Raw genomic sequence first — 17290 nt, 5'->3', positions numbered from 1 at the left:
CTTGCCATTTATATACTCATATATATGCCCATTATTTATGGAGGGTGTTCACTGGCAGCTGTGGTCTCAGACTGTGAGCCAGTGAGCCCAACAGCTAACTTCCCAATATGTCTTGAGCTGTAGTCAGGAGTTCTGATAAGATGATACTTTCTTTCATAAAAATTTAGTTATAACTTTCTCTTTGTAACATGAGAACACAGTGCCCCTTCCTGGTGCTAAAAACCAACCTAGACCAGAAAGCAGTGACAGAAAAGCAGCCCAAGTTCTGATGTTTTCTGTTTCTGTGCTTGGCATGGAGGTTGGGGCAGTGTTGCCTTTCCCATCAGTGCTGCTTCAACATCTCCTCGGTCTTGAGCAACAATCAGAAGCTGGTGGAGCTGGATCTGAGCCACAATGCCCTGGGAGACTTTGGAATCAGACTTTTGTGTGTGGGACTGAGGCATCTATTTTGCAATCTGAAGAAGCTCTGGTGAGTCTGAACTAATTTCCCTCAAAAAGGACGAGCTATGGCTTCAATGAGTCACGAGGGTTTAGTATTTTAGTGTGAGAATGGCCTTTGCTGCTCAGAGGATTCCCTGTGTTTATCTCTGGGTGTTTGTCAATAATTAAAAGCCATATACTCAGCCCTGGAAGGGAACTTAAAAAATCAAAAATGTCATGCTTGCCTTTAAGGTATTTACAACCTAGCTGAGAAAATAAAACCAATGTACTGCATTGCTATAGAGTTTTGGGACTTGATGACAGGGCCTTGGTCCACACAGAATAGGAAAAATGATGCTAAAGCAATGTAGACACTTGCCCTTCTATGCAGCTCTTCATTAAATGCTTCTGGGAGACTTGAATTTTGAAGAAGACAGGAAAGCACTTGAAAAATGGTAGGGCTGATTCACACCCATTAGGATGGCTATTATAAAAAAGCAAAGCAAAACAAGACTACATATTCAGTAAAATAAGCCAGAAGAAAAAGGGCAAATATTGTATGATTTCACTTATATGAAGTACCTAGAATTGTCAAATCCATAGAGACAAGATGTAGAATGGTGGTTTCCAGGGGCTCAGGGAAGGGGAATTGAGAGTTATTGTTTAATGGGTACAAAGTTTCAGTTTGGGAAGATGAAGAGAGTTCTGGAGATAAACAGCGGTAGTGTTGCACAATATGTGAATGTACTTAAGTGCTACTGAATTGTAGCACTTATAAATGAACACTTATAAATGTTTACAATGGTAAATTTTATGTTAAGCATATTTTACCACAATAAAAATATACATGTAGAGATCTGGGAAGATGTTGTAACATTGCAAGGGCTTGGAAGGTGTTTACATGCTATTATACCAACCAGAAAAAGAAACAGAAAGTTAATAAAGAGCTTGGATGTACTCTTTCCATGTGTGGACTGGACTATAAGCAAAGGCAGGACAAGTGCTTTCTTGAGTCGCAGCAGAGTGGGGCGTGGGGTGAGAGAGGTGTTGTGACCTTCTGCCATCTCTGAAGGTTGGTCAGTTGCTGTCTCACATCGGTGTGCTGTGATGATCTCGCATCTGTCCTGAGCGCCAACCATTCCCTGACCAGACTCTACTTGGGGGAAAATGCTCTGGGAGACTCAGGAGTTGGAATTTTATGTGAAAAAGCAAAGAATCCACAATGTAACCTGCAGAAACTGGGGTAAGTCTTCATGAGTGTCTCAGCAATAAAGCGACTTATCTTTAGGGATACATTGTTTGGAAAATGTGGATGGGGGTCACTCTAAAAAAGATTAATCAGATGGAGTTGAGGGTAAAGAATAGAAGAGACAATATCTGAAGTAGTTTGAAGCACTAGATACTACCCACTGCTAGTAAGTTAGTTATGTCTATGCTACTAAATGCAAGTTCATGTGCCCAGCACACAGTGAGGCAAAACAAACTAAAACATTGCAGTTTGGAGTAGAGAAAGGTTTATTGCAGGGCCATGCAAGGAGATGGGTGGCTCACGTATCCCCAAACCCTGCACTCCTTTAAGGGTTTCAGCAAACATTTTTTTTTAAAACATCTTTATTGGAGTATAACTGTTTTACAATAGTGTGTTAGTTTCTCCTTTACAACAGAGTGAATCAGTTATACATATACATATGTTCCCATATCTCTTCCCTCTTGTGTCACCCTCTCTCCCACCCTCCCTATCCCACCCCTTTAGGTGGTCACAAAGCACAGAGGTGATCTCCCTGTGCTATGCGGCAGCTTCCCACTAGCTATCTAATTTACATTTGGTAGTGTATATATGTCCCTGCCACTCTCTCACTTCGTCAGAGCTTACCCTTCCCCCTCTCCATATCCTTAAGTCCGTGCTCTAGTAGGTCTGTGTTTTATTCCCGTCCTACCACTAATCTCTTCATGACATTTTTTTTTCTTAGAGTCCATATATATGTGTTAGCATACGGTATTTGTTTTTCTCCTTCTGACTTACTTCACTCTGTATGACAGACTCCAGGTCTATCCACCTCATTACAAATAACTCAGTTTCATTTCTTTTTATGGCTGAGTAATATTCCATTGTATATATGTGCCACATCTTCTTTATCCATTCATCTGTTGATGGAAACTTAGGTTGCTTCCATGTCCTGGCTATCGTAAATAGAGCTGCAATGAACATTTTGGTACATGACTCTTTTTGAATTATGGTTTTCTCAGGGTATATGCTTAGTGGTGGGATTGCTGGGTCGTATGGTAGTTCTATTTGTAGTTTTTTAAGGAACCTCCATACTGTTCTTCATAGTGGCTGTATCAATTTACATTCCCACCAGCAGTGCAAGAGGGTTCCCTTTTCTCCACACCCTCTCCAGCATTTATTGTTTCTAGAGTTTTTGATGATGGCCAATCTGAGCGGTGTGAGATGATATCAGCAAACATTTTTAAAGACAAGTTGAGGGAAGGGTGTGGGTGGTTGTTGCAGACTTCTAGGTGTCATAATCCTTTGTTCTTGCACTGTCCATGTAGGTCAGGTCACACTGTTCCCATAAACCTCCAACAAGACAAATGTTACCCTCTCTTCTGCAACTTTTTATCTCCAAATGGATGACTCTTAAAAGTCAGAGCCGTGAGAATAGGCTATTCTGTATATTTCAGGCTACAGGCAACATTCTTATACAAAGGGGCAAAGCATGACTAAGCACAGGCAACAGAGCACAAAGGTTAAAGTAAAAGAACCAGATCTAATATGGAGTCAGATTTGTTCTTCTCTATTACATATAGAAGTTGAGATTCTCAGAGTTGAAAGAAAGCTTAGGAATTGTGCAGCACAGTGAAGCAGCGAAACATTTGCTTCTAAGACATTCACGTGGGTAGTCACCCGTTTTATGCGTAAACATTTCTAGGCATGCTAGAGACAACAGTCACACTCTAGGTCTTCTCATCTTTTGCCTGAATGTCTCTAAACTAGGACATGTCCCTTAACTAGGACATGGCTTAGCACCTTCACCTATTTAGTTATGTTGTCCTAGGTGAGGGTTGGTCTGTTAATGTCTCTATTCGAAGTACAATGCCCAGACCTGAACCTGATACTCCTAAAGATGTGTGTTGGAACTTTCACCTCCTGTGGCAGGGCACTGTACTGTCACTGGTGAAGCCTGGGATTTCCTTATATTTCTGGCAATCACCTTAGATCATGAGTTCTACTGGATGTCTGCAGTCAATAATAATATACATTTTGGGGGTGTTTCTAACACCAATAACCAATTCTCTGCAGACACCAACTGGGTGTCCTACAAGTCAATTCGATTTTGACGCTAACTACCCAGAGTTATTGCAGACCCTTCAGCTAAGGTCTCAGTCCAAAAAGACTGCCTCCACCAACCCCTGCCAATGTCAGACATCAATTACAAGCAGTGGGTCCCCAGAATACTCACACTTCTTTCTGACTTGGCTACAAATTGAGGATTCACACGACCCCCTACTCAGGTGGGAAAATTTGCTAGAATGACTCACAGAAATCAGGGAAATACTTTATTTACATTTACATTTTTTAAAAAGCGTACAAATAGTCAGATGAAGAGACACATAGGGTGAAGTACAGAAGGATCTGGAGCCCAGGGACTCTTCTATCCCCATGGAGTTGGGGTGCTTTACCCTCCTGGAATGTGGATATATTCACCAACCCAGAAGGTCTCCAAATCTCATTGTTCAAGAGATTTTATAGAGCTTAATCTCCAGCCTTCCTCCCCTCTCCTTCCTGGAAGTTGGTGGATGGGGCTGAATGTTCCAACTTTCTAATCACTTGGGCTTTCTGATGATCAGCCCATCTGAGCCTATCTAGGGGCCCGACCTTAAGTTACCTCATTAGCATAAACTCAGGTGTGATCAAAAGGGGCTCCTTTGAATAACAAGAGACACTCGTATTAATCAGGAAATCCCCAGGGTTTTAGGACCTCTGAGCTGGGAATGGGGGACAAAGACCAAATGTATTTCTTTTTAAAAATTTTTTAACATCTTTATTGGAGTATAGTTGCTTTACAATGGTGTGTTAGTTTCTGCTTTATAACAAAGTGAATCAGCTATACATATACATATATCCCCATATCTCCTCCCTCTTGCATCTCTGTCCCACCCTCCCTATCCTACCTCTCTTGGTGGTCACAAAGCACCGAGCTGATCTCCCTGTGCTATGCAGCTGCTTCCCACTAGCTATTTTACATTTGGTAGTGTATATATTTCCATGCCACTCTTTCACTTCATCCCAGCTTACCCTTCCCCCTCCCCATGTCCTCAAGTCCATTCTCTATGTCTGTGTCTTTATTCCTGTCCTGCCCCTAGGTTCTTCAGAACAATTTTTTTTTAATATGTGTTAGCATACAGTATTTGTTTTTCTCTTTCTGACTTACTTCACTCTGTATGACAGACTCTAGGTCCATCCACCTCACTACAAATAACTCAATTTTGTTTCTTTTTATGGCTGAGTAATATTGCATTGTATATATGTGCCTACTACAAAAATACCCACTAATACATGCACTTTACTGTGTATCACTGCTCTTCCATGTTCTTTACGTGGGTTATCTCAGTTGGCCTCATAAAAACTACATTGAGTAGATATCAGTGTCTCCAATTGAAAGAAATAACTTGAGGCTCAAAGAGCTTAAAGGCAGTGGAACCTAATGCAGATATAGTCCAGTGTAACCCACCACCCACCCCTTAACTCCAGCACAACACTCCCTCATGATGAGTTGCTAGTAGGCTCTCTAGAAGGTTTCTACAATATATCCTGCCCGCTCCAACCTGTGTGACACCTCACATTTAGGTCTGTTAAATTTCTTCATATCTTTCTTTTGACTCATTTTCTAGGCATTTTTAAAATTTAATTTTAAAAAATATACAACAGGTTCTTATTAGTAATCTATTTTATACATATTAGTATATATGTGTCAATCCCAATCTCCCACTTCATCCCACCACCTCCTCCACCCCTCTGCTTTCCCTTCTTGGTGTCCATACATTTTTCTCTACATCTGTGTCTCTATTTCTGCCTTGCAAACTGGTTCATCTGTATCATTTTTCTAGATTCCACATATATGCATTAATATACAATATTTGTTTTTCTCTTTCTGAATTACTTCACTCTGTATGACATTCTCTAGGTCCATCCACATCTCTACAAATGACCCAATTTCATTCCTTCTTAATGGCTCAGTAATATTCCATTGTATATATGTACCACATCTTCTTTGTCCATACATCTGTTGATGGGCATTTAGGTTGCTTCCATAACCTAGCTATGCCCAATAGTGGATCATAAGAGAATTCTATTTTCAGTTTTTTAAGAAACCTCTATACTGTTCTCCATAGTGGCTGTACCAATTTATATTCCCACCAACAGTGCAAGAGGGTCCCCTTTTCTCCAAACCTTCTCCAGCATTTGTTGTTTGTAGGTTTTCTGATGATGCCCATTCTAACCAGTGTGAGCTGATACTTCATTGTAGTTTTGATTTGTGTTTCTCTAATAATTAGTGATGTTGAGCAACTTCTCATGTGCCTCTTGGCCATCTGTATGTCTTCTTTGGAGAAATGTCTATTTAGGTCTTCTGCCCATTTTGGGATTGGGTTGTTTGTTTTTTTAATATTGAGTTGCATGAGCTGTTTATATATTTTGGAGATTAATCCTTTGTCCATTGATTCATTTGCAAATATTTTCTCCCATTCTGAGGATTGTCTTTTCCTCTTTTTTATAGTTTCCTTTGCTGTGCAAAAGCTTTTAAGTTTCATTAGGTCCCGTTTGTTTATTTTTGTTTTAATTTCTAATACTCTGGGAGGTGGGTCCAAAAATGTGCTGCTGTGATTTATGTCAAAGGGTGTTTGTTCTTCCTATGTTTTCCTCTAAGAGTTTTATAGTGTCTGGTCTTACACTTAGGTCTTTCATCCATATTGAGTTTATTTTTGTGTATGGTGTTAGGGAGTGTTCTAATTTCATTCTTTTACATGTAGCTGTCCAGTTTTCCCAGCACCACTTATTGAAGAGACTATCTTTTCTCCATTGTATATCCCTGCCTCCTTTGTCATAGATTAGTTGACCATAGGTGTGTGGGTTTATCTCTGGGCTTTCTATCCTTTTCCACTCATCTATATTTCTGTTTTTGTGCCAGTACAATATTGTCTTGATTACTGTAGCTTTGTAGTATAGTCTGAAGTCAGGGAGTCTGATTCTTCCAGCTCTATTTTTTCTCCTCAAGATGGCTATGGCTATACGGGGTCTTCTGTGTCTCCATGCAAATTTTAAGATTTATTGTTCTAGTTCTGTAAAAAATGCCATTGGTAATTTGATAGGGATTGAACTGAATCTGTAGATTGCTTTGGGTAGTATAGTCATTTTCACAATATTAATTCTTCCAATCCAAGAACATGGTATATCTCTTGATCTGTTTGTGTCATCTTTGATTTCTTTCATCACTGCCTTATAGTTTTCTGAGTACAGGTGTTTTACCTCCTTAAGTAGGTTTATTCCTAGGTATTTTATTTTTTTGTTGCAATGTGAATGGGATTGTTTCCTTAATTTCTCTTTCAGGTATTTCATTATTAATGTATAGGAATGCAAGAGATTTCTGTGCATTAATTTTGTATCCTGCAACTTTACCAAATTCATGGATTAGCTCTAGTAGTTTTCTGGTGGCATCTTTAGGATTATCTATGTACAGTATCTTATCATCTGCAAACAGTGACAGTTTTACTTCTTCTTTTCCAATTTGTATTCCTTTTATTTCTTTTTCTTCTCTGATTGCCATGGCTAGGACTTCCAAAACTATGTTGAATAATAGTGGTGAGAGTGGACATCCTTATCTTTTTCCTGATCTTAGAGGAAATGCTTTCAGTTTTTCACCATTGAGAATGATGTTTGCTGTGGGTTTGTCCTATAGGGCTTCTATTATGTTGAGGTTGGTTCCCTTTATGCCCACTTTCTGGAGAGTTTTTTTCATAAATGAGTGTTGAATCTTGTGAAAAGCTTTTTCTGCATCTATTGAGATGATCGTATGGTTCTTATTCTTCAGTTTGTTAATATGGTGTATCACATTGATTGATTTGTGTATATTGAAGAATCCTTACATCCCTGTGATAAATCTCACTTGACCATGGTGTATGATCCTTTTAATTTGTTGTTAGATTCTGTTTGCTAGTATTGTGGTAAGGATTTTTGCATCTATAATCATCAGTGATATTGGTCTGTAATTTTCCTTCTTTAAGTATCTTTGTCTGGTTTTGTTATCAGGGTGATGGTGGCCTCATAGAATGAATTTGGGAGTGTTCCTTCCTCTGCAAATTTTTGGAAGAGTTTGAGAAGGATGGGTGTTAGCTCTTCTCTAAATGTTTGATAGAATTCACCTGTGAAGCCATCTTGTCCTGGACTTTTCTTTGTTGGAAGATTTTTAATCACAGTTTCAATTTCATTACTTGTGATTGGTCTGTTCATATTTTCTGTTTCTTGCTGGTTCAGTCTTGGAAGGTTATACCTTTCTAAGAATTTGTCCATTTCTTCCAGGTTGTCCATTTTATTGGTATAGAGTTGCTTATAGTAGTCTCTTAGGATGCTTCAAATTTCTGTGGTGTCTGTTGTAAGTTCTCCTTTTCCATTTCTAATTTTATTGATTTGAGTCCTCTCCCTCTTTTTCTTGATGAGTCTGACTAAAAGTTTATCAATTTTGCTTATCTTCTCAAAGAACCAGCTTTTAGTTTTATTGATCTTTGCTACTGTTTTCTTTGTTTCTATTTCATTTATTTCTGCTCTGATCTTTATGATTTCTTTCCTTCTATTAATTTTGGGTTTTGGGTTTCTTTCTCTAGTTCCTTTAGGTGTAATGTTAGATTGTTTATTTGAGATTTTTCTTGTTTCTTGAGTTAGGACTCTATTGCTATAAACTTCCATCTTAGAACTGCTTTTGCTGCAACCCATAGGTTTTGGAATGTCGTGTTTTCATTGTCATTTTTCTCTAGGTATTTTTCGATTTCCTCTTTGATTTCTTCAATGATCTCTTGGTTATTTAGTAGTGTATTGTTTAGCCTCCATGTTTTTTTATTTTTTTCCCTGTAATTTATTTCTAATCTCATAGTGTTGTGGTCAGAAAAGATGCTTGATATGATTTCAATTTTCTTAAATTTACTTAGGCTTGATTTGTGACCCACAATGTGATCTATCCTGAAAAATGTTCCATGTGCACTTGAGAAGAAAGTGTAATCTGCTGTTTTTGGATGGAATGTCCTATAAATATCAATTAAATTTATCTGGTCTATTGTGTCATTTAACGCTTGTGTTTCCTTATTAATTTTCTGTCTGGATGATCTATCCATTGGTGTAAGTGAGCTGTTAAAGTCCCCCACTATTATTGTGTTACTGTCGATTTCCTCTTTTATAAATGTTTTTTGCATTTGCCTTATGTATTAAGGTGCTCCTATGTTGGATGCATATATATTTATAATTGTTATATCTTCTTCTTGGATTGATCCCTTGATCATTATGTAATGTTATTTCTTGTCTCTTACAACATTCTTTATTTTAAAGTCTATTTTATCTGATATGATTATAGCTACTCCAGCTTTCTTTTGATTTCCATTTGCATGGAATATTTTTTTCCATCCCCTCAATTTCAGACTGTATGTGTCCCTAGGTCTGAAGTGGGTCTCTTGTAGACAGTATATATATGGGTCTTGTTTTTGTATCCATTCAGCAAGCCTGTGTCTTTTGGTTGGAGCATTTAATCAATTCACATTTTAGGTAATTATCTATATGTATGTTCCTATTACCATTTTCTAATAGTTTTGGGTTAGTTTTTGTAGGTCCTTTTCTTCTCTTGTGTTTCCCACTTGGAGAAGTTCCTTTAGCATTTTTGTAGAGCTAGTTTGGTGGTGCTGAATCCTTTTAGCCTTTTCTTGTTTGTAAAGCTTTTGATTTCTCCGTCGAATCTGAATGAGTTCCTTGCCAGTAGAGTAATCTTGGTTGTAGATTCTTCCCTTTCATCACTTTAAATATATCATGCCACTCCCTTCTGGCTTGTAGAGTTTCTGCTAAGAAATCAGCTCTTAACCTTATGGGAGTTCCCTTGTATGTTATTTGTCATTTTTCACTTACTGCTTTTAATAATTTTTCTTTGTCTTTAATTTTTGTCAATTTGATTACTATGTGTCTCACCTTGTTTCTCCTTGGGTTTATCCTGCCTGGGACTCTCTACACTTTCTGGACTTGGGTGGCTATTTCCTTTCCCATGTTAGGGAAGTTTTTGACTATAATCTCTTCAAATATTTTCTCAGGTCCTCTCTCTTCTCCTTCTGGGACCCCTATAATGTGAATCTTAATGTTGTCCCAGAGGTCTCTTAGGATGACTTCATTTCTTTTTATTCTGTTATCTTTATTCTGTTATGTGGCAGTGAATTCCACCATTCTGTCTTCCAGATCATTTATCCATCCTTCTGCTTCAGTTATTCTGCTATTGATTCCTTCTAGTGTGTTTTTCATTTCAGTTATTGTATTGTTCATCTCTGTTTGTTTGTTCTTTAATCCTTCTAGGTCGTTGTTCTTTAATTCTTCTAGGTCTTTGTTAAACATTTCTTACATCTTCTCAATCTTTGCCTCCATTCTTTTTCTGACATCCTGGATCATCTTCACTATCATTATTCTGAATTCTTTTTCTGGAAGGTTGCCTATCTCCACTTCATTTAGTTGTTTTTCTGGGGTTTTATCTTGTTCCTTCATCTGCTACATAGTCCTCTGCCTTTTCATTTTGTCTGTCTTTATATGAATGTGGTTTTCATTCCACAGGTGGCAAGATTGTAGTTCTTCTTGCTTCTGCTGTCTTCCCTCTGGTGGATGAGGCTATCTAAGAGGCTTGTGCAAGCTCTCTGGTGGGAGGGACTGGTGGTGGGTAGAGCTGGGTGTTGCTCTGGTGGACAGAGCTCAGTAAAACTTTAATCCATTTGTCTGCTGGTGGGTGGGGCTGTGTTGCCTCCCTGTTGGTTGTGTGACCTGAGGCAACCCAGCACTGGAGGCTACAGGCTCTTTGGTGGGGCTAATGGTGGACTCTTGGAGGGCTCACAACAAGGAGTGTTTCCCAGAACTTATGCTGCCAGTGTCCTTGTCGTCGTGGTGAGCCACAGCCACCCCACTCTGCCTCTGCAGGAGGCCCTCTAATACTAGCAGGTAGGTCTGGTTCAGTCCTAGGTTCAGTGATCCTATGGGATCACTCCTTCCCCTTGGGTCCCGATGTGCACACTACTTTGCATGTGCCCTCCAAGAGTGGAGTCTCTGTTTCCCCCAGTCCTGTCAAAGTCCTGCAATCAAATCCCACTAGCCTTCAAAGTCTGATTCCTTGGGAATTCCTCCTCCCATTTCTGGACCCCCAGGTTGGGAAGTCTGATGAGGGGCTCAGAACCTTCACTCCAGTGGGTGAACTTCTGTGGTATAATTGTTCTCCAGTTTGTGAGTCACCCACCCAGTGGTTATGGGATTTGATTTTATTGTGATTGTGCCCCTTCTACCATCTCATTGCAACTTCTCATTTGTCTTTGGATGTGGGGTATCTTTTTTGGTGAGTTCCAGTATCGTCCTGTTGATGATTGTTCAGCAGTTAGTTGTGATCTGGTGCTCTCATAAGAGGAAGTGAGCACACATCCTTCTACTCTGCCATCTTGAAGAAATCTCTGTGCTGTTGTCTGGAATTATTGAGGCTCAGGTTCTTTGTGTCTCAGTGCAGAAGAACTTCAGCGAGAGGCACAGTGATAGGCAAGAAGTAGATTTATTAATGTAGGACGCTTGTAAGAGATGCAAACGGGCAGGTGAGAGAGCTGTCTAGGCATTTTTGAATCATGATCCTGTCAGTATTACCTAGACATATAACAAGCAAACTGTAAATGTCTTCATTAATGTTACTGACAGAAATACCAACCAGATCAGCACCAAATACACCAGGAAGGGTCTTTACTGAGGAATAATGTGTTAATCCATAATTAAAACCCATAGATGTTCACAAAGCTCTGTTACCTCCTTGGGCCTGTCCCAGTGACCCATCCTCAGATATTGCCAAACTCTTTACCAAAAAAAGTCTATTCTCAATGCCTTCATTTCCTTCCCTTATATGATTACTCTATCTCAGCAATTTGGCTTCTGCTGCTCTTGGTTTGTTCAGCAGATGTGATTTAGCCCCTTTGTTTTCCAGGTACTCTGGGGACCCAGTTGTGGGTGTTGATAGCAGGAGTGAGTAAAACAAACCAGGACCCGGGTTTCACAAACATTCTTATAGTGGGTAATAAACACTAGACAATAGACAAGCAAAACAATGTACAATATATGTAAGTGGTATAATAAAAACTGGAGTGACAATGAGGACTCCTTCCTTGCCCAAGTGTTCAGTAAATGCCTCTCTTGCAGATGACATGGGATCACGTACTAAATAAACTGAGGATGAGAGCCATGAAGAAGCCAGGGGAAAACACTCCACACAAAGCAAAAAGAAGTGAAGGGGTTCAGAGCATAAACTCTCAGTTGACCCTCAGTGATCCTGTTTCTGACTCTCATAGATTCTCCTCAGTCCTAATCCTAGTTGAAATCTGTTGCCTTTAATTCTGTTCATCATCTCCTTGAAACACTTCGTTCTTGTTTTTAGGGCACTGCTCAGTTTTTCCTGCTAATTTTATAGCTTCTGCTTCTCTGGCTTCTGCATTGACTTCTCTTCCTGTGGTCTGGGGATTTCACCATTGGTTTTCTTTTTCACTAAATGTTTCTACACTCTCTGGGAACTCTCATATGCCCCTCAGCTTTGAAAACAACCTGTATGCAGGTGGCTCCCCAAACAGATCTTAAACCTAGATATTACTCTTATGCTTTTTTCTTTTTAAATAGACATTTTTAGAGGGGAATTAGATACAGCAAAATTGAGAGGAAGATACAGAGATTTCCCATATGCCCCTACCTCACATATGCATAATCTCCCCCATTATCACCATCACCCCCCAGAGTGGTACATTTGTTACAGCTGATGAACCTACACTGACACATCATAATCACCCAAAGTTCATAGTTTACATTAGGTTCACTCTTCATTTGGTATGCTCTGTGGGTTTGGACAATTGTATAATGATATGTTTCTACTATTGTAGTAACATAGAGAGTAGGTTTACTGCCCCCCAAATCCTCCATGCTTGGTCTATTCATCCCACCCTCACCTCTAATCCCTGGTAACCGCTGATCATTTTACTGTCTCCATAATTTTGCCTAAAACAGAATGTCGTACAGTTGGAATCATACAATATGTAACCTTTTCAGATTGGCTTGTTTTATTTAGTAATATGTATTTAAGTTTTTGCCATTTCTTTATAGCACTGACTAGTAGTCCATTGTCTGGATGTACCAGTTTATTTATCCATTCACCTAATGAAGGATATCTTGTTTGCTTCCAAGTTTTGATAATTATGAATAAAGCTTCCATAACCATCTGTGTGCAGGCTTTTGCATGGACATAAGTTTTCAGCTCCTTTGGGTAAATACCAAGGAGTGATATTGCTGGATCATATTGTAACAAATGTTTAGTTTTGTAAGAAACTGAAAAACTGTCTTCCAAAGTGGGTATAAAATTTTGCATTCCCACCACCAATGAATGAGAGTTCCTATTGCTCCATATCATTGCTAATATTTGGTGTTTTCAGTGTACCAGACTTTGGCTGTTCTGATATGTATGTGGTGGTATCTCATTGCTGTTTTAATTTGCATTTCATTGACGACATATGATGTGGAGCATATTTTCATAAGTTTATTTACCATCTGTATATCCTCTTTGATAAGGTGTCTGTTAAGGCATTTAGCCCATTTTTTGACAGGATTTTTTCTTTTCTTACTGTTGGGTTTTAAGTGTTCTTTGTATATTTTGGATAACAGTCCTTTATCAGATATATCTTTTGCAAATATTTTCTCCCAGTGTAGCTTGTCTCTTTGTTATCTTGACAGTGTCTTTCCAAGAGAAGAAAATTTTAATTTTGATAAAGTCCAACTTATCAATTATTTATTTCTTGGATCATGAATTTGGTCATTGCCAAACCCAAAGTCCTCTAGATTTTCTCCTATGTTATCTTCTAGGAGTTTTATAGTTTTGTGTTTTACCTTTAGGTCAGTTTTGAGTTAATTTTTGTATTATTTTTGTGAAGGGTATGAGTGTCTGGATTCATGTTTTTGTATGTGGATGTCTAGTTGTCCAGCATCATTTGCTGAAAGGACTTATCTTTGCCCTTGCTCCTTTGTCAAAGATCAGTTGACTGTATTTATGTTCCTCTATTTCTGGGCTCTCTATTCTGTTCCACTGATCAATTTGTCTATTCTTTTGTCCTCATTACTGTTATTTTACAGTAAGTCATTGAGCTGAATAGTGTCAGTCCTCCAACTTTGTTCTTCTCCTTCACTATTTTGTTGGCTATTCTGGGTCTTTTGCTTCTACATTAAACTTTAGAATCATTTTGTCAATATCCACACACACACAAAAACTTGCTGGGAAGTTTATTGGGACTGCATTGAATCTATAGATCACGTTGGGCAGAACTGACATCTTGACAACATTGAGTCTTCCTATCCATAAACATGAACTATCTGTCCATATATGTAGTCCTTTGATTTCTTTTATCAGGCTTTTGTAGTTTTCCTTATGTAGATCTTATACATATTTTGTTAGATTTATACCTAAGTATTGTTGCTGAAATTCAGCCTCTGTTCACCTGCACCGAATAGAAATGTGGACACAGAGTTTTGGATGAAGTAGAAAAGAATAGCTTTATTGCTTTGCCAGGCAAAGGGGGCCACAGTGGGCTAATGCCCTCAGAACTGTGAGTCCCACCCTGGAGGGTGTAGTAAGGAGCCTTATAGTGTTCAAGGACCAGGGCGTGGTCAGCTTATGGACATTCTTCTGATTGGTTGGTGGTGAGGTAATCAAGAGTCAGCATCATCAACCTTCTGGTGCCAAATGGTCTGGGGTCTACGCACTTGTGGGCAGCATAAAATTAACTTCTTCCACCTGGTGGGGGTTTCAGTTTCTGCAAAACAGCTCAAAGGACATGGGTCAGAATATTATCTATAGTCCTTGAGGAAGAACTAAAGGTCTTTGACTTTGTTTAATGACTAAAGTATTATTATTTTGTCTTGCTTGACTGTTTTCCTTTCTTTCTGCATTTTCTCACCTCTCTGATTAAATTTATTCTTTGACTAAAGCTTTTCTTCAGACAGAAAGCAGGTGGAGGACATGGGTGTAAGTCTATTCTGGGAAGGCCTCATAGGGTCCTGCTCAGTTAAAATGTTTCAGTTTTTGGGGTGCTAATATAAATGGTATTGTGTTTTATTTCAAATTCTACTAGTTCGTTGCTAGTATAGGAAAGGGATGGATTTTTTTTAATTAAATTTTTATTTTATATTAGAGTATAGTTAATTTACAATGTTCTGTTAGTTTCAGATATGCAACTAAGTGATTCAGTTATACATATTCATATATCCATTCTTTTTCAGATTCTTTTCTCATATAGGTTATTATAGAATATTAAGTAGAGTTCCCTGTGCTATACAGTAGGTCCTTGTTGATTATCTATTTTATATATAGTGGTGTGTATATGTTAATCCCCAAATCCTAATTTATCCCTCCCTCCCCACATTTCCCCTTTGTTAACCATGAGTTTGTTTCCCAAATCTGTGAGTCTGTTTCTGTTTTGTGAATAAGTTCATTTGTATCATTTTTTTCTGAGTCCACATATAAATGATATCATATGATATTTGTCTTTCTCTGTCTGACTTACTTCACGTAGTATGATAATTTCCATATCCCTCCATGTTGCTGCAAATAGCATTGTTTCATTCTTTTTTTATGGCTGGGTAATATTCCATTGTATATATGTTCCACATCTTTTTAAAAAATAGTTGATTTACAATGTTGTGTTTATTTCTGCTGCACAGCAAACTGATTCAGTTATACATATATTTATATATACACTCTTTTTTCAGTATTCTTTTCCATTATGGTTTGTCCCAAGATACTGACCATAGTTCCCTGTGCCATACAGTAAGACCCCATTGTCCATCTATTCCATATATAGCAGTTTGCAACTGCTAACCCTAAACTTCCACTCCATCCCCCCAACCCCCCCCCCCTCGGCAACCACAAGTCTATCCTCTATGTCTGTGAGCCCATTTCTGTTTTGTAGATAAGTTCATTTGTGTCATATTTTAGATTCCACATGTAAGTGATATCATATGGTATTTGTCATTCTCTTTCTGAGTTACTTCACTTAGTATGACAATCTCTAGTTCCATCCCTGTTGCTCAAATGGCATTATTTCATTCTTTAATTTTTTTAGTTTTGGCTGCATTGGGTCTTCATTGCTGCATGTGGGCTTTCTCTAGTTGCAGTGAGTGGGGCTACTCTTCGATGAGGTGCACGGGCTTCTCATTGCAGCTTCTCTTGTTGTGGAGCACAGGCTCTAGGCACGTGGGCTTCAGTAGTTGTGGCATGTGGGCTCATAGTTGTGGCCCATGGGCTCTAGAGTGCAGGCTCAGTAGTTGTGGCCCACAGGCTTAGTTGCTCCGCGGCAGGTTGGATCTTCCCAGAACAGGAATTGAACCCATGTCCCCGCATTGGCAGGCAGATTCTTAACCACTCTACCAGCACCACCAGGTCACTATTTCATTCTATTTTTATGGATGGGTTGTATTTCATTATATATATATATATATATATATATATATATATACACACCACATTTTTTAACATCTTTATTGGAATATAATTGCTTTACAATGTTGTGTTTCTGTTGTATAAAAAAACTGAACCAGCTATATGTATACATGTATCCCCATATCCCCTTCCTCTTGTGCCTCCCTCCCACCCTCCCTATCCCACCCCTCTATGTGGTCACAGGGTACCAAGCTGACTTCCTGTGTTATGCAGCTGCTTCCCACTAGCTATCTGTTTTACATTTGGTAGTGTATATGTGTCAGTGCTACTCTCTCACTTCATCCCAGCTTACCCTTCTCCCTCCCTGTGTCCTCATAACCTTATATCCTGCAACCATGCTGAAATTGCTTTTTCATTCTAGGAGTTTTTTTGTCAGTTCTTTCAGATTTTCTATATGGAAGATCATGTCCTCTGTGAACACAGCTTTATTTTTTCTTCCCAATCTGTATACCTTTTATTATTTTTCCTTTTGCTGTCTTACTGCATTAGCTAGGACTTCTACTATGATGAAGAAAAGGAGTGGTGAGAGGGGATATCCTTGTCTTTTTCCTAATCTTAGTGGGAAAACTTCAAGTTCCTTACCTTTAAGTATGCTGTTACCAGTAGGTTTTTTTGTATATTTTTAAAAACAAGTCCAGAAACTTTCCCTAATTCCCAGTTTGCTGAGTACTTTCATCATGAATTGGTGTTGGATTTTGTCAAATGCTTGTTATGTAACTATTGATATGATCATGCAAGTTTTTCTATATTCTGTTGAAGTGATGGATTATATTAATTGATTTTCAAATGTTGATTCAGTCTTGAATACCTGGGATAAATTCCATGTGATCAAGGTATATAACTTTTTATACATTGTTGGATTCAATTTGGTAATATTCTGTTGAGGATTTTTGCACCTTTGCTCATAAGAGATATTTATAATGCTGGCTTCATAGAATGAATTTGGAAATGTTCCCTTTGCTTCTCTCTTCTGAAAGAAGTTGTAGAGAATTGGTAAAATTTCTTCCTTAAACATTTGTTAGAATTCATCAGTGAAACCATCTGTGTCTAGTACTTTCTCTTTTGGAAGTTTGTTAATTATTGATTCA

At 38.5% G+C, this 17290-nt stretch overlaps 1 protein-coding gene across 2 annotated transcripts in view; it reads left to right on the top strand.

Moving 5' to 3' along the window:
* The window catches only part of NLRP3 (NLR family pyrin domain containing 3), a 57384-nt gene that overhangs the window by 14914 nt on the left and 25180 nt on the right, over positions 1-17290 (top strand). For both annotated transcript variants that reach the window (XM_067031880.1, XM_059061725.2), the window contains 2 exons: positions 299-469; positions 1493-1663. In XM_067031880.1, the coding sequence (XP_066887981.1) occupies positions 299-469; positions 1493-1663 (342 nt within the window). The remainder of the gene's footprint in view (positions 1-298; positions 470-1492; positions 1664-17290) is intronic.

The sequence above is a fragment of the Kogia breviceps genome, chromosome 4 (genome assembly GCF_026419965.1).
Source record: "Kogia breviceps isolate mKogBre1 chromosome 4, mKogBre1 haplotype 1, whole genome shotgun sequence".
Taxonomy (NCBI): domain Eukaryota; kingdom Metazoa; phylum Chordata; class Mammalia; order Artiodactyla; family Physeteridae; genus Kogia; species Kogia breviceps.
This window is presented reverse-complemented; position numbering and strand designations above follow the sequence as displayed.